Source organism: Clinocottus analis, unplaced genomic scaffold (genome assembly GCF_023055335.1).
Source record: "Clinocottus analis isolate CAN_PGR_092001 unplaced genomic scaffold, fCliAna1.0.p SCAF_18, whole genome shotgun sequence".
Classification (NCBI taxonomy): Eukaryota; Metazoa; Chordata; class Actinopteri; order Perciformes; family Cottidae; genus Clinocottus; species Clinocottus analis.
Window position 1 is genome coordinate 14,819,946 of NW_027175909.1, and position 21,868 is coordinate 14,841,813.

At 44.3% G+C, this 21,868-nt stretch overlaps 1 protein-coding gene across 8 annotated transcripts in view; it reads left to right on the top strand.

The window, feature by feature from the left end:
- abi1a (abl-interactor 1a) overlaps nucleotides 1-21,868 on the top strand; it is a 41,868-nt gene that overhangs the window by 8,069 nt on the left and 11,931 nt on the right. For 5 of the 8 annotated variants that reach the window (XM_068582268.1, XM_068582271.1, XM_068582269.1 and 2 more), the window contains exons 2-5: nucleotides 2,681-2,848; nucleotides 16,480-16,656; nucleotides 20,450-20,464; nucleotides 21,065-21,168. In XM_068582268.1, coding sequence (XP_068438369.1) covers nucleotides 2,681-2,848; nucleotides 16,480-16,656; nucleotides 20,450-20,464; nucleotides 21,065-21,168 — 464 coding nt within the window. The remainder of the gene's footprint in view (nucleotides 1-2,680; nucleotides 2,849-16,479; nucleotides 16,657-20,449; nucleotides 20,465-21,064; nucleotides 21,169-21,868) is intronic. The other 3 variants (XM_068582264.1, XM_068582270.1, XM_068582267.1) reach the window with 1 other exon arrangement.

Here is a 21,868-nt window from a genome sequence, read left to right on the forward strand (position 1 = left end):
GATATTCACAAAAACCAGTTAATCGTGCAGTTTCCTTGATTGTAAAACTGCGATTTGCGATGCAAATCAACATATTTTAATACAGAGTTTCTACAAATGAATGTGGGGTGCAAATTACTTTTTCTATACATGTTATAGTGTCTGTGTGTTCAGTAGCTGCAGTGTCAATGGTGCTGTTTATCTGTGCTCTGCAGCTGCAAGGTATTGACTAAACCAAGTGAAAGGAATACACCAGCAGTTTGGTATTAAAGAAAAAACAGCAGGCGCCAAAGTACCCGTCAACTACAATTGGTGTCCCTTAATGGTGCAGTTTAATATTACAGTTGCTTTTTGGATTGCAAATGGCAGTGAATAAAAGTATTTTATTTCTTTGGTGCGGCGCTTCTTGCAATTAATTTTTCTAGGACTTTGAATGGATTCGCTGGCAGGAATAGAATTCGAAGGCTGAGAAATGTCTGGTAGTTTTCAGCAACATAAACACAATCCCATAGGCTGCTTTATATGTAGGCCAGCAGTTCTGCACAGGCAAGCATATGTTGTCCAGTAATCTGTTTGGAAAAACTGCATCCCCTTGCTTTTTTGGAAAAATACAAATGGCTGATGCACGTAAGGCTGTTTTTGTTTAGTTTGTTTGTGTCGTACATTTTCCTGCAGCTGTTGCTCCGTCTACCTCTGCTGCATATCGCAGTGTCACTACAAGGTGTCTGCGTGTGCACATGAATGAATGAACCTTTTGCTCCGGGGCCCTCTGGAGGAATCCCTCCTCCCTCCCGATGTGGTGCAACACATCTGCTGAAAAAAGAAACGCATCCAAGCGCCGGCGTCCCCTCAACCCGGCCGAGGACGGCCCCGGCACAGCAGCTCTGCGGGTCAGGAGGTTTTAGCCGGACGGATTGCTTTCGGGATTAGTTACACGCTGCCAGGGGGAATCAGCAATGTGACATGCAGTGACATGGTTGTTGTTGTGTCTTCCCCCCCCCCCCCCCCTCTCTGTTTTGTCTGTCTGTCTTTTTATGGAAGCCCATTCCCGCCATACACAAAAAAAAAAAATTAGGACCCCCCCCCCCCCAAAAAAAAAAAATTAGGACCCCCTCCCCTCCCAAAAAAAATTAGGACCAAAAATAAAAACAAATAAAAAAAATTGGACCAAAAAAAAGGAATTACATTTTTTTTTTTTTAAATGACTTTTTCGGGGGGGAAAGGTCCTAATTTAATTTTTTAATTTTTTTATCCAAATTTTTTTTGTGTGTGTGGCGGGAATGGGCTTCCATAGTTCCCCCCTATTCTTCATATGACCAAATGTTTTGCCCTCTAACCACGACTACCAGTAATTATCTCCTCCGGCAGCACCGACCCGACCCCCCTCCGCTACGGCAGCCTGTTATCAAAGCCCAGCGTGGCCCCTGCAGGCAGCGCTCTCCGGACTCTGCTTTTATGAGCGGGCTCGCGCTGGGATTGGGAAGAGCCCGCAGAGATCAAACATGATGGCTCAGTTTGGCTCTTGGCGTCGGCCTGTTTGATGCGCAGCGCTCCATTAGCACACGTTGTCTGATTCAGCCAGTGTGTTGCTGTCCTCTCAAAATAATATTTGAGGAAGAATGGAAAACCCAAACTGTGCCAGAGTATTATGGGTTGTAGCTTACGTCAGCTTAAGTCGACCCGCTAATGTGCCAGTCAGCTAATTCATTAAACCAGCCGCTGTGGTTTTTGTCGCGAATGCTAAATGAGCTTCTGCCGAATACATTTAAGGAACAATCTGCCGAAATGTTTTCAGTATCAAACATCCGTGGCCTGTTTTCAGAAGCAGAGTACTGTAGTCGTGTTAGGCTAGTTAGTTGCTGAGCAAAGCCAACAAACAACAAAGCTAACCAGCTAGCAAGCTAATTTATTGTTGAAACTACATATTGCCCTTTTAATTTTAATGTAAGCTTCTACTAAACGCATAAAAGATTAGTCCATCAAAACTTATTTAGAGTATTAAACGATTACTAAAGTATTCAAGGTGTCCTGCTAAAGGTTTGTAGCTACGTTAGCTTAAAATCTTTGGAAAACATTCGCCGTACTTTCTAAAAAAAACAATCTGCTTTTCAAATCCACATCTCAAGGATAATTTACTTCGCTCAATCTTTAAATATGCGCAATATGTTCACTTACATTTTTGCCGCACTAAATATTCAGCTTCTTTTTGTCGCTAGCGCAGTTAGCTGTTTGTGTTTTTCATTTGTGACCAAACAAACAAACAAGGTGCTCCAAAAAGTAAACAGTCCAGTGTACTAGCAATGAATAGAAACGTTTAAGCCAAAAGTGACTTGCAAAATCATACTTTGCATATTCTTTTCTTTTTTTAAATGACAAAGTATGTTGAATTCTATCAAGCTGGCCAAGTTAGCTGTTCTCGCTCTGTTCCCAGAGCCTCCAATATGGCTGCCGCAGGATGAGTTACATCATCTCAAATCTCCCCAGAGAGAGAGAGAGCGAGGTATCTGGGGAGTGAACGTTTGGGTGGGAAAAGGATGCCGCGGCTGCTCGGTTGGCCCGAATCCATCACAAACCTGACCTGGATACAAGATGAATGTTATGCCATAATAACTGGGTTCCCATTCAATGTTTTTCTTTTTTTTTTATCCTCATCTCGTTATTTATTTATTTATTCTTTTCTAATCCCTTTTTTCCTGCACAGGCCCAGGACAAGAGGAAAGCTCTGGAGGAGACCAAAGCCTACACCACCCAGTCCCTGGCCAGCGTGGCCTACCAGATCAATGCCTTAGCCAACAATGTGCTGCAGCTGCTGGACATCCAGGCCTCGCAGCTGCGGCGCATGGAGTCCTCCATCAACCACATCTCCCAGGTCAGAAACACACAAACACACACACACACACACCACAGACCATACAGCTGTGAAGAATGGTACCCCGCACTTCCCACTTCTCCTCTCACTTTCACACAGACTCTTGTTACTGTCACAGTGCGAGGCCTTCTGACGTCTCCATGGTTCCTTTTTAGCGGTCGGCATTTGGTTTCGGTCTTGCTAAAGCGTCTGACTGGCTGTGTGTTCGGCTGAGTGACTGGTGCTCTGTTTGCCTCTCCTTTTATGCTCCGGTCATCTTTGGAGGGGTACAAACATTATAAAACATTTGGCACAATGACTCTTAAGTTGTAGTTATTGGTCTGTAATACGACTGTGCAGCCCAAACACACAGACTCCACTGTAGACTGTGGCGTTGTATGGTAATGTCTGATATTTAGAAGATCTTTTTTTTTTTAGCTAAAACAAGACTAAATCAGACTAACGGTGCAATATAACTTTGCTGTATACCCTGGTAGCTTGTACTGCAGGACTGTATGGCAATAATAGGTTTTTAATATCATTTTTGCATCAGAATGACTGGATTTCAGTTATTTAGTCAACCAAAAACAGATATTACTGTGTGGTTATTGTATCTAATTGCTCCACATAGTGGATGAAAAGAAAGCGGTGACTTCCTTCTGTTGAAGTGGTCATAAAGTCTGAATAAGTCTCCATTCCTTGAGTATTTTTGTCCACTGATCATCATGAGAATCAGTATTAACTTCTGAATATGGTCATGCGACAGATAAGTAGAGGCCTTGTGTCGGTACGTCGCACTCTTACACAAGTAATAATCCAACTGGATTAAATAAACAATGTCACGATGAGGATGTTGACAGTATTTTTTCATCTTTGCTGAGCACGAGTTTTGCGCGTTAAAGGAATTAAAGGCCCGTCCCATAAAGACACGTTTGCCAAATGAAAACCTGTTGAGTGCCGCGATTGATTAATTAAGTTTTTACAGAATACGGTGATTCAGGATTTGATCCATACTGGTGATGGATTGGAAACCGTGGCCCCGCACCGCGGTCTTTCCTCTCCTAACCTTTTTCTTTCTATAGCATGAGGCTTCCTGCCGTGTGCAGGTAAATCCATCCGCTCATCCAATGAAGGCATTAAGAGCTCAGACGAATCAAACGGAGCGCTGCAGCCAGGTGGCATCGCCTAGATTAGAAGCAGTATTCACCCGTGTTCAATCCAAATTTATCAAGTATTTGGTTTAAAAGTGAATGATGTTTCTTGTTGGAAACATTCCTTATGTTGTGACGGAGGGATCTCTGAAGGAATGGAGGGAGTAATTCCTTTTTTAGTTTTTAGTTTCCCATGTTCGCTATCTTTTGTTTTGTCCTCTGACCCGGCTTTGCTAAGAGCGCCAGGAATTTCTTCAGGATACAGCGAAGGTCAGGTTTTCAGTCTAATGGAAGGAAATAGGACTTGAGGAGGGAGAGGGAGAGGGAGGGAAGGAGGGAGGGAAGGAGGGTGAGGTAGAGAGAGAGAGAGAGAGAGGGGGATGGAGCGAGCGAGCGAGGGAGGGAGGGAGAGAGAGGGAGAGAGAGGGGGAGATGAAGGAAATGGAAGATGGATGATGACAAGCAAATAAAGACAAGAAGAGAGAAAGAGACCAAAACAAAATGCTCCTTTCAGGTTTTGAGTCAATATCCTGACGATCTCGTTCAGCCGACGCCAAGGTCACTGTCTCGGTCTCCATGGCAACCCTCGGCGCCACGTCCGAAAAGCACAAGAACCGAGTCGGACGTGGCCCTTTGCACCAGAGTCATATATTTATTTTACCAGAAGCTGAACTCCAGGTGACTTTGTTCCACTTGTGTCTCCATTGCAGCCGCTGGTCTCTCTCAGTCTTGTGCATGGAGAACATAATCCTCCCCGTGCTGTGTGTTTAAGCCCGAGTTTGTGTACTTTGTGTGTGTCGCCATGGTGAATATGAACTACATGCTGACGCACACTGATGGTAAAAAAAAAAAATACATGTTTTCCTCTTTCTTTTGAGTTCCAAAAAAAGATGCAGAAATGTGAATTAGGAGCAAAAAGTAGGTTTTTTTTCTGAATTTGCATAACTTGAATGATTTTGCAGTTTTGCCCTCGAAATCTCGAAAATGTTGAATTGTTCTTTATGTGGTTTGAACAGCGAGAGAAGGTCTTTTGTGTGTTCACCTTAACGAGGCACATCTCTGTTTTAGTAATAAAGTAATCGGGCCGGTGAGCGCTGCAGAACACGGGGCAGGTTTTATGTTTTATGGCCCCTCCGCCGCGCGGTTCAGAGGGGGATCATAATCTCGCCGCCGTCGCTGCTCATGGATATGAGATTAGCGGCGGGTCCCCGAGGCCGGCCGGCGCGGCGCGACGCTCTGCTGAATGTGCAGTGGAGCCTGCAGCTTGTTTCAACAGCGGAGCGGAAGTTTTCTCAGGTGAATAACCAATGAGACGATGTGTGTCTCATCCTCCAGACACCAGCGAGGAACACGCTGCAGAATTCACGAGGCTGTACATCATCATACCGGCCCCCTTTTTCTTTTCTTCTCCTTCTCTCTCCACAGTCTTCCTGGTAATCATTTCAGTTCAGTCTCTGACTTCAGCCTCGTCCCGGCTCGCCTCAGTCGGGACGAGGCTCTCTGACATTAGCGTGTCGGTTGGCGTGTGGTGAGACGCCGCCTGGCGTCGGGGCCCCGCCTCCCTCGGTGTGGTCGCTTCCACGCGGTTCACTGTGGTCAGGGTGTGTCGGCTCAGTGGTGGCATCCCTTCTGAGCTGGATGCCACTGTACTGCACTGTATTACAGTACAGTACGGGTAGTTATGCGTGTGCTAGGAGGTACAAACGGGTGAAAAAGATCAATTCAGATGCAATATTTCCAGCCTCTTTTAAAATCCAATCCCCTCTAACACAGCAATTGTTATATAAAACTGTAAATCATAGCTTGTTTAATGAAAAAAGGCCATAAATTGCTGTATATGGATGTATTGAACACCATAGGTTATATACAAGTGAAATATGATTTGGTGCATGAGAAAATTCAAATGTAAATGGGCCGCAAAGCAAATTTTGGAGACCTTGTGTGAGTATCTCTGCACTAAACCCTCTAACTTTGCTCTGCTTCACTTTATCGTAGCGTTTGGCTTGATTTGATGAATCAACTTTAACAATAGTTTATAGCTTGATTAATCCTGTGATGTTGAAGCTTTGTGACTCGATATGAAGCAATAAATAACATCTCCAGTTCAATCCACTTGCACCAAATCATTGATTTATTTTATTTACTTACTTATTTATGTATGCATTCCTTGCATGAACATAATTTATTCAGAAAATTAGCAACAAAGCAAGTAAATAAGTCTGAAAAATCAACACTTTTCTGCTTTTGTATTCTGTTCATCATTTCCATCTCCTCTGATTTCCGTTGTGACCCCTGAACTGGAAACAACTGGATAATCTACAAATCGACTAATTGTTGAAACACAAACAATAAAACAAGATGCCGGTGGAAACAGTTTTTTAATAACATCAGAGTCTTACGAGTGTTGAATCTCTTGTGCTCTAATTAAAATGCATTTCAAGCTGCGCCTGGCCGTTTATTAAATATGCTGCTGGTTGATATTCAGTGGACGTCGGGGGGTCTGGCTGCAGTTCCTTGAATCGTGTGTGAGCGCTGACAGATGCACAAATGTTTGTGTGTGTGTTGTGTTGACAGGTATTTGTTTGTGTCACCTCCCCCCAGGCCACGGGGTCTCTCTGCAGTATTGAGGCAGAAAGGGCTGATGGGAAGAAAAAAAAACGGAGTAGCCTGCGGGGCTTCCACCTTGTGCTGCGTGTGAAGTGGCTGCTAAGAGGCTGCGAACAGGGAGCGCTTTGTCCGCCCGGCGGAAGAAAACGCCGCACTTTGAGAACCTCTGTGATACCCGAATAGGGAGTAAAGAGAGGGTTGGGGGGGGGGTGGGCTTTAACATTGGCACAAACAAGCTGCAGCTCCTGTGTCCTGATTATGATATTGTTGCTATTCAAGTGCTTTTCTCCTCAAATCTGCATGCAGCTTGCACGTAAAGCCATTTTTGAAAAGTATAAATCTGAACGTCTCTGCTGCCCTGAAGAGAAGGAGAACATGGCGTTGGGTGGAGGGAGTGTTGGTGTTGAGAGTGACACATAACAATGGAATAAAAGCCACTTTGTTTGGAGAAACTCAGACGGGGAGGCCAAACAATATGAGCGCATGTAGTTTGCTCACAGTTCAGTTTGATGCACAGTACAGTGAAAAAGCGCCGTGACAGCACTTTTAATGTTGTTGTTTTTTCACTCTGATGTACAAAAGTCGAGCTAACAAGTAGCTTTTTAAGCTCCAGCAGTGACAGTTAATGCCGTGAAATGCAGTCGCATCCTCGTCTTCGTGTCTTCACGAGTGAAATACGACCACAAAACAAAAGGTGACATCATTTCTGATGAATTGAGCCGCGACCTCAAAACAGCCAGTGACTCATATTCACACCAACGGCTGCGCTGCAGACCAGGACGCTTTTTCTCTGTGCATCCGGTCAAAGCTATTTTCATCACGGCTCTCTCAGAAGATCCCCCATGATTCATAGTAACGTCTTTTGTGCATTGAAACATTATTAGCGAGGATGGAGCAGCAGCGTGTTAGTCGATTGGAAATACTGAGTCAAGCTCCGGCAGCATCTGTACGGGAACTCTGGTCAGCAAAATGTTGAGCGGGAGTCTTAAGCTGGCTCAACACACGATATAAATCATTTAATCCCTCCATAAGTATATATATCATGATATAGCATGTCTTCTGGGAATTTAATGAATAAATAAATAGTCTGGACTCGTCTGTCCGTGCGTTAAATACTCGACGAATGAAAAGTATTTTGTCACTTAAGTGAGAACTTAAGTGCAAAATTGTCAGATTTTCTTAGAAATCTAAGTGCGAGCCTTTTTTATTATTCATCTAGACAGCTTTTTTGTGTATCATGATATTTAAGACGTGATTCCATTGAAAGACGATAAATTATTGCTCATCGTCAGTAAAATACGATAGAGATGAAATGCAAACATGTATTTTAAGGCAAGAATCAAGTGCAAGAACCTTTTTTTAACCCTTTATAACCATGTAGAGGTTGTTTTTAAACATGTATATCTAAATTATATGTACACTAAACCCCTATTTTGTTAAACCACAAACTAACCACCTCCACGCAGTTCACACTGTGCTGATTTTGTATAAAATGCTTCGTTCAACTGTGTTTCGCCAGAGCAGCGTTGTTGGACAAAGACATTAACCGGCTCTCTCTTGCATTGGGAGCTGGCCGGCGTGCTGGTTGAACCCAGTGACCACAGCGATGAAGCTGCAGGCTGAAAGCAGCTGACACGTCGTCTACTGTACACACTGCCGGTTCCCACAGCTGTGTGTGTTCGTACGGTTACACAATATTCTCATCTGATCACAAGTCCAGATTCATGCCCTCGGACTCGCACTGTCATTGTTTTGGTTATTTCTTTCACTGCGGTCCACGGATGTACAGTTGCATGGCGTTACACTCTGCTGCTATTTGGTGTGTGTGTGTGTGTGTGTGTGTGTGTGTGTGGGGGTGTGATGCCGTGATAAGAAACACACACTCATGCTAAGGCTTAAGGTAGCGCCTGTGTGCTGCAGCGGTGGCTTTATGACCTCCCGTCGTGGAAGAATGGCACTCATCCAAACAGGAAATGAAGCCGTGTCTCTCTCTGTGTGTGTGTGTGTGTGTGTGTGTGTGTGTGTGTGTGTGTGTGTGTGTGTGTATGTGTATGTGTGTGCGCTCCTTGTGTTTCCTGCTGATCCCTCTACTTGCCTGTGTATTTTGGTCTCTCTCCTGCTTCTCCTGGTGGTCTCTCCCACTCGCCTGGCTGTGAAATGCTGTATTTTATTTTTTTCACTTTCAGATATCATCACATAGTCTTCATGCCTCTTTTTCTTATCGTGTGTGTGGCTTTGGATAGGAGAAATGTTCCTTAAAAGAAATTAATGTATTGCCTTAATTCAAATAACCATCATATTTCATCATCAATCATATTTTAATTAAAAGAAATGAGGAATGCCCATTGCAATTTCCCTAAAAGACCTTAAATTAAGTCCAACAGAACAGCTCTCCAGATATGAGAAGCTGCAACCAGCAAATGTCAGATGTATTATAATAAATTGGCATTGGTTAAACTTTATTTGTTTAATCATCTGATCTTCATAGAGCGCTGCCGCGTCGGCGTCCCTCAGGGCGTTGCAGCGCGGTGATCATGACTCCGCTCTGCATGAATAGAGGTTAAATGTGAGACGACTGGTGACTGACGTTGTTCAGTGACTCATCAGCTCCTCTGCTCTGAGTCTACTTCCCCCCTCCTCCGCCTCCTCCTCTTCCTCTTCCTCTTCACCCCTGCTGCAGAGCACCAGGCAGTCTTTCCCCACTTAACCGCCCTCTGCAATTACATGTAATCATCGCACACCTCTGTGCTGCAGTCCCTCCATGTTTAAGAACACCGTCTGCAATTTATTTAACGGCTCTGTATAAACAAGGGAGCATCGGGAAACCCTTCTCTGGGTGTTTGTTATCATCATCGCCGCCGTCTGGCTGTGTAAGTCTGAGCGGTGTGTCTCAGCTCGGATGTAAACTTCGAGAGCTCTTTCGGAAATCCCGTTTTTGGACGCGGCCCAAAAAGTTAGATTGGAAAAAAGAGACGGTCGAGGTGTTTCCACATGTGCCGAGTTAGTAAACGAATCTTCCTTCAGCCGGGAGAAACAATCTCGCCAAGGTTTCACACTTCAAATCCTCACGCAACCTCCTCTCCTGCGAGAGGGATCTGTCTCTTTTTTTGCCTTCTTTCTGAGGGATGTTTAACAAGAAGCTGCCAAACGGAGAGCTTTTGAGCGGGAGGTCAAACGCCGAGTAGAGACGAACGCTCCGTCACGCTCCGTGTTGCACTAACAGGCTCCTCGCCGAAGGGCCTTTTTGGACAGCCGTAGTTTGGACTCCGCGGATGACGGGCTTCAGATGTGTTGGCTGAGAATCGCGGGGAGAGAAACGGACCAGAAGAGGCGTTCGCTTCGCTTCAGCGGCCCCTCTTTGGCTCAGCGTTGGACTGCTCTCACGGACGAGGCCGGACACGGCGAGGAGCAGAAGACTCAGCGGCCCGCAGACTGTGAAAACAGGCATGTGACCAAAGGTTTAACAGGTCGAAAAGTGTCTTGGAACAGCGGTTTCTGGGCCCACGATGGTCACAAGATCAACACAAAATCAGCTCACTAGCTCCCTGGTATCTCTTTTGTTTAATCCGTAAATAAAACTAAGTTTAAAAACGACAATTTCACAATTTTACGGGCGTCAAGCACCTTTTTAATGTTGCACAAACAAAGGCATCTGTCCAAGAACACAGACAAATTGAAACTATTTGATACAGATTTAAATAAACCAGACATTTCTGGGTTTGACACACGACTGCAACCGAACCGCGGGACGCCGCGATGACGTCACGATCTCATCTCGAAGCGCCGCGTGTGTCTACTTATCCAGAGCGCCATGTTCGTGAGGATCATAACTCCTCGGAGGTTATTTTAAGGGGAAAAAAACGGCAGGAAATAACTGAGAGAAGCCGACACGACGGGTTGAGAGAAAGTGGGCGCGGAAGATAAAATGAAAAAGCAGCACTTCATCACAAAATAACTGCCGAAACCGCTTCCCCCCCCCCTCGGAGGAGCAGGAAGAAGACTCATTTCTCTCCGCCATCTTTACTGGAGCTCTTATCGTGAACCATTGGCACGTTCGTCTTGTCTGTCTGGCCACACAGACGCGTTGGTGTGTCGGGTGTGTTTGTCTGGTAGCAGGCTTTCTTCCTCCCAGCCTCTCCCATGTTGTGTGTTTGAGCTCCCTACAGTACTTTTTTATTTTGTTTGTGCATAGCTGGCATTTTATTGAGGCTATCATCCAGCAGACGGTCTGCCAAAACGCTGAAAAGGCACTTTTTTATTCAACATCTGTTGGAGTAAAACTGGCTGTCTCAAGTTCATATCAAAGTCTACAAACATGGTTTCTTCTTCTTCTTCTTCTTCTTCTTCTTCTTCTTCTTCTTCTTCTTCTTCTTCTTTGAAGACGAAGAGAGAGGCCAGTTCAAACAAGGTCACCGTGGGAAGAATCTAATTATGATTCAATGAGATCCTAAAAAGATGCAAAAAATGTGTTTTAATGAAAAGAAATACACTTCATTTACTTTGCATTTTTGCCCTTTCTTCATTGTTTAATTTCCCAAATGAATACGCTCTGCTAATTTCTGATTTATTTTGTATATATTGAGTATTTTCATTCATTTGTTCTGTGTAACCTCGCTTGCTTCTGTGATAAACAAATCTCCCCTTGGGGTTGAATAAAGTACACATCTATCTATCTAATCCCCTGCATTCTTATCTCCATTACACTTAATTAATTGTCTAAGCTCTTAGTCAAACAGGAGACACAACAAACACACAAGAACAATACACAACAGAGGAAGAGTCGTTATTCAGGACGCACCTTTCCGGGATGGTTTTGATTTTGTAAGAATGCCAAACGATTACAAATATCATGCGGGATCATGTTTAGTCAATCTGGGGAGTGACTTCAGAGTAGGCAACCGGCCGTGTTGGTATAGATATATAAATATTACTGCATGGATTTCATATCAAAGTCATCAAGAGGTTGTAAAGAACTTCAGACTGAAATGCTTCTTCCAGTCGGACAAAATGGACGACATATCCTCCTGCAGCAACTGTATAGCGAGGTTATCGAAAACCTGGGAATGTCGTGGAATTTTAAAATGGTTCTTTCCAGGCCTGGAGGAATCCCTAAAGTTTGGGAAAAGTCATGTACATGTCTTACATTATGTTCATTTACGCTGAGTTTGAAATGATTAAAATGCTTTCAAAAGAAAGACGCAAAAAAAACAAATCATTGCCGTCATTTAAGGTATACTGCATGCTCATTGTTAGTGTAAACATGAAAATGTAGTCTTTAAACTGAGATTTCACAATGTTTGGTCATGGAAATGTTGTTTAAAGTCCTGGAAAAGTCATGAAATCCATTGGTCAAATAGTGTATGAACCCTGTATAGGAAGAATTACCATGAATTAAGTGTATTTTACAAGGAATTATCTGTATTTTACAACAACTTTTGCCGTCATGTGTTCGGCATCCTGACAGCGAGCCCAGACCGGTGACTCGTGGAGTGACTCATTGCGTCGTCATCGGACTCCTGAGTCCCGTTTCTTTCTTCTTCTTTTCTTTTTTTGGCATCCGCGAGCTTTCCAAGTGCAGCCGTAACCACAATGGCAACAATCTGGATGAAAAAGAAAAGAAAGAAGGGGAAAAAAAAACCCTTCAATCGCAAATATTTAGGCACTTGTTGCTAACAACACAAGAGGAATCTCTCTCCGTGGAGGCCGCTGACTCACTCGCTTCCCTACATGGGAAGAACCCTTTGGGTCCCGAGTGGTTTTGGACTGTTTTGAGTTTGGATGATGATGATGGTGTGACCTAAATCCTCACTGCCGTCATGTAGGTGGGTGACTCGTTCCCTTTTGGTGTGGGGAGGAGGGGGATTAGAGGGATTGGGGTGAAAGAGAAGAAGAAAAAGACCGAAACTTAAAAAGATGCAGAGGAAGAATTGAGTGAAAAGGAAGAGATGATGATGATGAATAAGAAGAAATACGACAGCGGAGAAGCCAAAACACCAGCCACCAGCTCAGCGTTTTGTGGAAAAACACCCACAGGCCTCAAACACATGGGTGACAGCGGTTGGGAAACACACATGTGAATCATCCACCTTTCAGTTGGGCAACATGTTGCCGAGTTTCCGTCTCTCTACCGCGGTAAACGCCTTTTAATGCCGGTTAAAAAGTAGCTATGGGTCAGTCAGAGAGGAAGTAGAGCCAGATTACGCTTTTCCACTTTGACCTTTTCTTTCTCGGCTCAATTTGGTGTTTTTTTTAAGCGCCGGTCAGCAGATCAACGGGGGTGCAAAGCGCCCGCTCCACCCCTCTGAGGTCTCTTGTGTCTCCAGGCTGTTACAGCACCGCTATTCTCTGGGCGTACAGGAAGGAGATTACCTCACACCACGCCGCCGTCTCACTTCCCCCCTTCGCCTCCCTGTTTGCCAGCTGCGATGAAGTTGGTCCACGCGTTGCTCTCTGATAACGGGAAGTGTGTGTGTGCTCACACGCTTTCCCATTTTCTATACAACATTTCAACAACAGTTCTCTTGAGGAGGAAGTCTTTTTTTTTTAGTGGTTTGGACTTTCCGCCTTCAGGCTTCTTCACCACCTTATCTTATAATAACAATGTCCCATGACTGAGGTCTCTACTACCATATTTTCGGCCAAAAAAGATTTCCCAGTGCCAGTCATGGCTGTATAAGTTGCCTTTTTTTATGCGACGTCACGTGAACAAACCCAAATGTTGCAGCGGCTGTTACTTTTATTTATTATGAATTATTCTGGATCTTCATTGGGGTTTCATTGGGAGCAAACCAGAGTTGGTGATTGTTGAAACATTGGAAAGACTGTTTTAAATGAGTTTCATTTAGTTTCTGTTGAGTTTGAATGCTGTGTGCTTCGATGTTTCGCGAGCTAGAATCGCTGTGGCTTTGAGAAGAGCACACTAATTGTATGTATTGATTTTATTTATTACATACTCACTCAACGCGCTGCAGAGTATCAAGCTGGAAAAGTCCCTGTTGGTTTCCATCGTTGGCGAGCTGAGCCGCAGTCGATCGACACGCGAGACTTCTGCGTCGTCATGTCTCGTGGGAGTCCATTGTGAAGACAAAAGCCAGATGTTTGTGGGCGTGTGTTAGCTTTATTTTGTCCAGTGAGGAAAAGGAGCTTTGTAGAGGACACTGTGTGTTATGAGCCCCAGTGAGTTGAAATGAGGTTAAAGCTTTTATTTTGGAAAGTAAAACCAGACGTAGACTGACTGAGCTATAATCCTCCTTTTACTCCTTCTTCTGTGTTCATCGTAGCCAATCACAGCACACAGGAGGCTAAAAAAGACTGTCTGGAAACAACTGGGCCAAAATTTAATCAATCGAGATTTATGGCCGTTTGAAATTTGGGCATTACCTCCGAGCTGCGTGTGCCGAGTCAAATTATCAGCTCAAATCCCGTCTCAGTGGCGGCACAACACCCTGGAGTCTGAAATGCTGCAAAAATGGAATATTTGTGCATCGGTTTGTTCGCCTCGTCGCCGGGAAGACTGTAATTCAGAGCCTCTCATGGTCTGGCAGCCCAGCTGGGATCATAAAAGACGACTGTATTAGACGCTCCGCCGTCCCCTTTAACTCAAACAGACACAACAAAGCTTTGGAACAGAACGGATGTTTCCCCCTTCTTGTATGCGAAGTCTCTGCGGGAGCAATTATGTACGAGCAACTTTGCCTGTAATGAAATATTGATATATATTTTTCTGTCATTGTGAACAATACAATACAGTCGTGTATCCTTTGTGTCTTGTGAGAGGAATAGACTGTCTAGAAGAAGTGTGTCTAGTGGTGACGTCGCCGTTTTGATGCTTTGAGTTTGCCATCTTGGTTTTTTATAAAAGATATGACCACAATTAGTCTGCTAAGGAGACGACGTATACGGCTCTGGTAGAGACCTGTCAATCACAAGGTAGCCCCGCCCTAAATCATACCCCGTATTAAAGGCTTGACACTAGAGATTGAGACATAAACTCATGTTTACAATGTTTACTGTAGGGAATAAATCAAGTAAGAAGCAGTCATTTTCCTCATAGACTTCTATACAACCAAGACTTCGTTCTGCAACGAGCCGTCGCCCCCTGCTGGCCAGTGGAGATAAGTCAAGTTTAAGACACAAAAAGGATCTCTGCTCTCTTCATGACTTTGCACTCGCTCGTGAGCTCCCGGGGTTTAAAATTAGACTTGACATTGTCCAGAGGCCGCCGCTCTGTGCTGGACGACACACACGAGCCCGCCGGCGTCGCCGACTCCTCTCAGCTCCAGGGGGGGCGTGAGTGATACTTGAAGTCGGCTGTACAGTGGAACAGAGGCAGAGCTCAGTCCAGCTCCAGATCCCTGTGGCATGAAAGGAATCCTCTGTTGCCTCCCCCCTTTTCCTCCCCCCTTGTGAGAGACCATCGTTTTACTGCTCTGCCCTCCGCAGACATTGCAGCCTTTCATCTCTCAGAGGAAGGGCAGCTGCTCCTGGGCTCCTCCCGGCTCAGGAGGGGAAATGTGGCGTTCAGATCTGTAGACGACTTTCCCGTGTTTGAACGCGACGGCTCGTCTGACACCTTGATGGCAGTCGACTGGCGGGAAAATGTGTCGTTGACTATGATAGTTTCATGAAGCAAAAGTGTGAATTGTCATATTTTGCTTCCGTCTTCTCAAATGTGAGGATTTGCTGCTTTTCTCTGTTTGATAAAAGTGTGAATTAAATATCACACTGATCATCCAGCTAAATTTCTCTTTCCATTACATGATTCTGGGAACATTGAGAAGCGCGTATAATATGTATTTTCTCATCTAACTCTGTGAATTATGGGTTTTATTCCGACCAAAACCAGAGTACCAGATTGTCAGAACAGCAGAAAGACTAGCAAGACGGTTTAAAATCGCCGTTGTCTGACTCGAGTCTGGTGGCTTTGAGGAGAGCGTATGTTTGGTACCTTAATACATTATAATTGTCCACATTCCTATCGATTTTAGTGGATATATACAGAGGATCGTGCTGAAAAAGAATTGAAAATGAGTGTCATGTTGCCTCCTTGACCCATAGGAAATTGTGGTGGGATATCTCATCGATATAACATTTTATAGACCATATCATTAAAATATTATTGCGCAAATCCAACCCATAATGAAGATAATAGTACAATAATAGATGATAGAGCCTGAGCTGTACTCGCATCAGTCTATAAAGTCAAGATTGACAAACTGCTGCCTCATTCGAGCCATAATGTTACTTCCCGCTCAAACCTGGCAGGGTATCGAACAGGGAAGCCTCATTTCTGGGTTCATTTGTGTTATTTATAACCGGCAGTGTGCACTGTTTCCTAATGCATCTTAAAAGTAATTAGTTTTCGTAAAGGGGACGGGCTAATTAATGGAACATTAATGCAATCGGGGGGGGGAAAAAACACTCTTGGACCCGAGGAGCATGAATAAGGCATCACAATTTGGCCCGAGAATGTTGCAGATGAAAGGGAGGTTTTCCCAACACACAATAGACTTAATTGTCCTCCTCTAAAATATGAATGCAGTGCCACACTTCAATCACTTTTAATTCAAACTCATCACTTTCTTCTTTGTGTGTGTGTGTATTTAATAACCTGAATCATTTGCTGAATGATTTAGAGTCTAGATTCAGGGGGTCAGTGTTGTTGAGGTCATTATTCCTCTCAGGTCTCCACCCGCGATCGATTTTATTAGTGTGCGCGGGCCGTCGTAAAAAGATTACAAGCCCGGTGATGAAAAGCGCACGCCTCGTGATTTAATCAAACCTTCTTAAGCTGCTGTTTGACGAGCTCATTGAATCCCGAAGGGGGGTCCTTGTTGTGCCCTCGACGTGGCATCGATAACACCCCCTCTACTCTCTCTGCTGTCGTTTCTACAGACGGTGGACATCCATAAAGAGAAGGTGGCCCGGCGGGAGATCGGGATCCTGACCACCAACAAGAACACGGCGAGGACCCACAAGATCGTGGCGCCGGCGAACATGGAGCGGCCCGTCAGGTACATCAGGAAGCCCGTGGACTACAACGTGCTGGACGACGTGGGCCACGGCGTGAAGGTGAGCGGGGCCGCCTGATTTTCGGGGTGTATTAGTTTCTCTGCTTCTGTTCTTCCACTGTATCCAATGCTCTTCCCCTCCCCCTCCTCTCCTTCTTGCCAGAGGTATTCCTATCTCCCTATCTCCCTCCCTCTCTCCCACTTTGACTCGTTTTTCTGGCTCACACTCCATCTCTTATGCTTTTTTTTCCTCCTCTCATCTTCAGAAAGCACCCCCTTCTGACCCTACAGGAATATGTCTCAGTGTGGGTTGGTGGGAACGGGTGGAGGGGAGGGGGGGAGGAGGAGATGAACGAATAAAGAGATTACATCACACAGCGTTCAGGGAGAAGAAGAAAAAACAGCTCTATTCTCAGAGCGTTGTGTAAAAGGACACATTTGAAGGCACTTAGGCCTCGGCCCGCCCTCGTAATCTCGTTTTCTCCGACGCTGTTGTTACAATTAGATCTGTAGTTTTTTATTTTCACATCGGAGAAGAGGCGGGAGAGGAGCTGGTTTCCATGTGATAAACTCGCGTGATCCAACCGCGACACTTTCTCTGGCTTCAGGGGTCACTGGGTCGTCCTGACACTGGCGGTAATGACATCATTCTCCCGATGGCCGGAGGCATTTTTTCGCGATCTCCACCTTCCCTTCCTCCCCTCCCCCCCCTGAGAGCGTCCTCGGGCCCCCCATCCATCAGCCAATCAATTGCAGCTGTCAGACAGGATTGGATTAGAGGTCCGCCATCGCCGGCCCGTCGCGTTGCGGGCTTTGAGAAAGCAGGATGAAAGCCGTCGCGTCGCTCTCAATTTACTGTCTAGGAAATCACGCTGGACGCTTCCGTCGTGGCTAATGGGGCGCGAGAGACCACATTGTGTACTTAAAAGTGCACAAAGATGTGTTTTTTTTATTGTTATTGAATCAAGAGTTCGACATTTCTGGATCGCTAATTCACTTTCTGTTCAAGTTTGAGATTATAAATGACACCCTTTTTATGTGTTTTGTGATAAATATGAAGCTAGAGGCTTTTGGCTTTTAGCTTAGCGTAGCATAAAGACAAAGTTATTAACACATTGCATCTTATACATGTGCTGTTGTTGTTTCTGGGTATAAATTAGTGAGCTGTTTTGCAGATTTTAGAAACAACGTATAGATGCTAGCTGTTTCCCCCTGCTTTCAGTCTTTATGCTAAGCTAAGCTAAGGAGTATTTCCCAAGTATTGCTTAAATCATTCAATAGTATTTATGTATAATCATAAAGTATTCATATATATCACTTAATCGTGATTAATAATGTTGAAAAAACTGTCTTATAACTTTTAGCAACCACTCATATACAAATGTTTATAATCAAAGCTACTAAATAGACTTTTGACTCAATACACGATCGATTGAGTTCCATACTTTTCAAATTATGACACATTTCATACAATCGCAGTGAGGCCCGTGTGAATCATCCCCACTTCTGGCTCTACTTTGTCTCTCGAACACGAGGACGGCGCCACGTCATCCAACAATCGAGTCAAATCACCGAAACCGTCGTGCTTCACGGCCGCTTTTGAGAGCGTTCGTTGCATCTATTTTAAGGACATTTCATATTACTCCGGGCTTAATCTCGGTGGATTTTCCTCCTTTTTAAAATGTCTTTCTCGATGTTGCATTGACGTAGTGAATGTGACGGAGAACACACACACACACACACACGCATGCATATACATATATAGATGGAAGGAGGTAAGCAGCTGCAGGTCCACAGAAGCCGATCAATACTCAACATCAGGACTTCACATTATTTCCTATAGTATCCAGAGACGGCTGTGAGGCTTGTATAGAAGATCTAACGTCACGCTTTACTTACTGACCAGAATCAATACTTTAAACTTGCCACATGTGAGTGTTTGTGCCGTTAAACGCCAAAGCGTGAGCTGCGTGTTGTGAGCGACGTGGCGTCCACATGCATTATTAAATAGAAGCTGACGGCGCATCCAAACGAGCAATGAGGAGGAGGAAGAAGAAGAGGAGAGAAATTAGAAGGTGAAATTCATCTGGTAGATAATCTGATTGAACGTCACATCATAATAGTTTGAGCTGACGGATCCGGATGTTCCTGCATCTCAAGGCGTTTTAGCTTTTAATAGGAAAGGTGAGATTTATTCTTCCAGTCAGACGTTTGATGGAGTCGGCCGGATGATGATGATGATGATGATGATGTCAGGGGTTTGAAGTTGCATTGCATTCCTTTAATGTTTTTTGTTGTGTCAGTTGTGAGTTTAGAAGAGGATCTTAAAGGGATAGTGGCCATGATTAGCTTTTTTTGTTTTAAGCTCTGTTCAGCCAGAGGATGCAGCCAGAGGATGCAGCCAGACGAGCGCTCTTTGTTTTTGATTCATAAAGCAAATAAGTGCGACCTCCATCTGATTTTGAACTCCAGACAAAAGGTTTGTTACCTTTTCTGGCCGACGCAGCAGTAAGTTTGCCTTAAAACGCCTCTAAATTTGGTGTAAAGAGAGTGAGCAGTAAGAAATGAGGCTGATATCCGTGAGGTAAAATGAACAAAAGAGTAACGTGTACGCATCTTTTTCATAAACAGTCATTTCCAAATGTTACATTCTGGATTGTGAGTTTCTTGTCGCATTTAAAAACCACAGTTTGAATCTTTCCCCTCCGACATTTCAGTCTTTGTCTTATCTTTTTTGGGACGTATCCATGACGACTATCATAAACGCAGGAAGTGTTTGTGTCTTTCATACAGACTCGCCCTGACGGGACTGAACTGCTCCAGTTTATTTTTTCCACCCCAGCTCGACATGCTAAGCCTTTTTATTTTTTGGGGGGACTTGATAATGACCTTAATCTGAACCTGTCTGTCCTCCTCCTTCTAAACGGGACGTTACCAAAAAGCATTTCCACGCTGCCGGTCTGGTTCGCGCAGCAAAAACAGAGATACGGCACGAGCCGGGGACGATCAGGGGACGGCAGTCTCGGGCCTTCGCGTGACCTAGATTGTGGAGTGAATCCCGTCTCGGTCAGATAACCCGCGGTGAGGGACATTTTGAACGTGAAATGTGCCGTTCACGGCTACACTGGTGTCGCTTTTCTGCTGCAGAAAGCTCCTCGTGTCGCCCGACGCTGTGAATGAGCTTCTTTTCTTTTTTTTTTCTTGGTTTCATCTTCTCTCTTTTCGCTCGTGGACTTGTGAGAAGCTACAATGCGTTTCTGCAAAGGCCACTGGGGGGAAAAGCTGCATTATAGATGAGCCACTTGACTCTGCAGTTGTCAAAGCCCACGGCTTCTGTCGGCTCCACATTCAGCCTCACGCACGCGAGTACAGAAGGTGTTTGTTTGTTTTTAATCGCTGCCAGTGACGCAATCAGCTGGATTTCACTCCAAACCTGGACAAACGCACGCTCGGTAGATTTCAAATCCGCAGCTTTTTTGATGCACGAAGGCGTTGTGTTAATAATAAACCCGTCCGGCTCGTTCACCGTGTCGTCAGATTCCTGTGATTTCCCTCCAGTTTGACGGTTGCTCTGGGTGTGGCTCTGCGGGGCCCCGCGGCCCTCACTGCTCTCCTCTGGTATAATGAGTGGTAACCGCTGACCTGACCCGCTAAATGTTGACTCGGTGTCAACACATCGAGGAATCGTTTTCCTGCTGCTCGCTTGTACTTTGACTTCTTCTGATCCGTTCAGACGTGGCCTATTTTTGACATGCCTTCTCTCTCTCTCTCTCTCTCTCTCTCTCTCTCTCTCTCTCTCTCTCTCTCTCTCTCTCTCTCTCGTCTCTTTTTTTTTCTTGCTTCGTCTTCATAAGTGGCTAAAAGCCAAGGTAAGTCTGGTTTGTCACATGACCCATTTTACTATAATGCATTATTGATAGATTCGTCCAAACCCCGCCTGTACATGTCATTATTATGATCAATTCCCACGTTACTCCCATTAACAGACTTGTAGTCCTCTTAGCAGAAGCCCTCCCTCCTTTGTCAAGTCACCACTCGTGTATGTTGTCACCTCCCTCACACGTGTAGTTGTCCCTAAATGTTGTGTCCTCGATCCTTATAGGCTCCCCAGACAAATTACACACTCCACATCCTTGTGTTTTACTCAACAGTTATGCAGAATTCGCAATAGTGTAAATCCAGATGTTGCTAAAGTCAAAGCTTTTGAGTTAGCCGCTTGTTTTTTGTCGGCGGTTACGTGCTTGTTAGGACACAAGCGTTTTTGCAAGAAGCCTTGTTGGAACAACCCAGAGGTTTCTAACCTGCAATCAGCAGCAAACCTTCTGTGACTGAGCGTTGCATAACTGTTCAAATATTAGCAACAGTAAACATCTGGGCAGCCTATAGCGATTTGATTTATTTATTTTTTTGTCACACAAGTGTATGAAGTCATTTGTTTGTTTTTTAAATGTGTTTTTTCTTCACATCAGCAACATGGAAACAACCAGGCGATCAGAGGAGGGACACTATCGAGGACCAACCCGCCGACGCAGAAGCCGCCGAGCCCTCCCATGTCGGGGCGCGGCACGCTGGGGTAAAGACTTCATGAAAAGAAAACTAATCCTCTAATTGTGAAACACTGAATATAAGAAAGCACACACACAGCTTCTGTAAGGGGGCGATACAAGAACATACAGTTGAAGTAAATGTTACTTATTTATATTATATATTTTGCTATTTTTATTTTTACATTCAGCTATTTATATTTTTACATTCTGCTATTTATATTTTTACATTCTGCTATTTTTATTTTTACATTCAGCTATTTATATTTTTACATTCAGCTATTTTTATTTTTACATTTTGCTATTTATATTTTTACATTCAGCTATTTTTATTTTTACATTTTGCTATTTTTATTTTTACATTCTGCTATTTATATTTTTACATTTTGCTATTTTTATTTTTACATTCAGCTATTTTTATTTTTACATTCTGCTATTTATATTTTTACATTCAGCTATTTGTACCTTTCTTTCTTTTTTTAATGAGTAAATGTTTAAAGAGTAACACGGTGAACAAACACAACCCCGCTGAGCTAACAGCCCCAGGACATCGTTTTAGTTTTCACATTTAAAATGACAAAACTGAATCCGGGCAAAAAGGAAACTTTTATCGGTGTGAAACGCGACGTTGATCAGATATTAAAGCCGGCGGCGTCCGGCTGAGTAACCTGATGGGATTCACGACGCTCGAGTGAACGCGGCCTCGCTGCTTTGATGGCGGGATTTGCG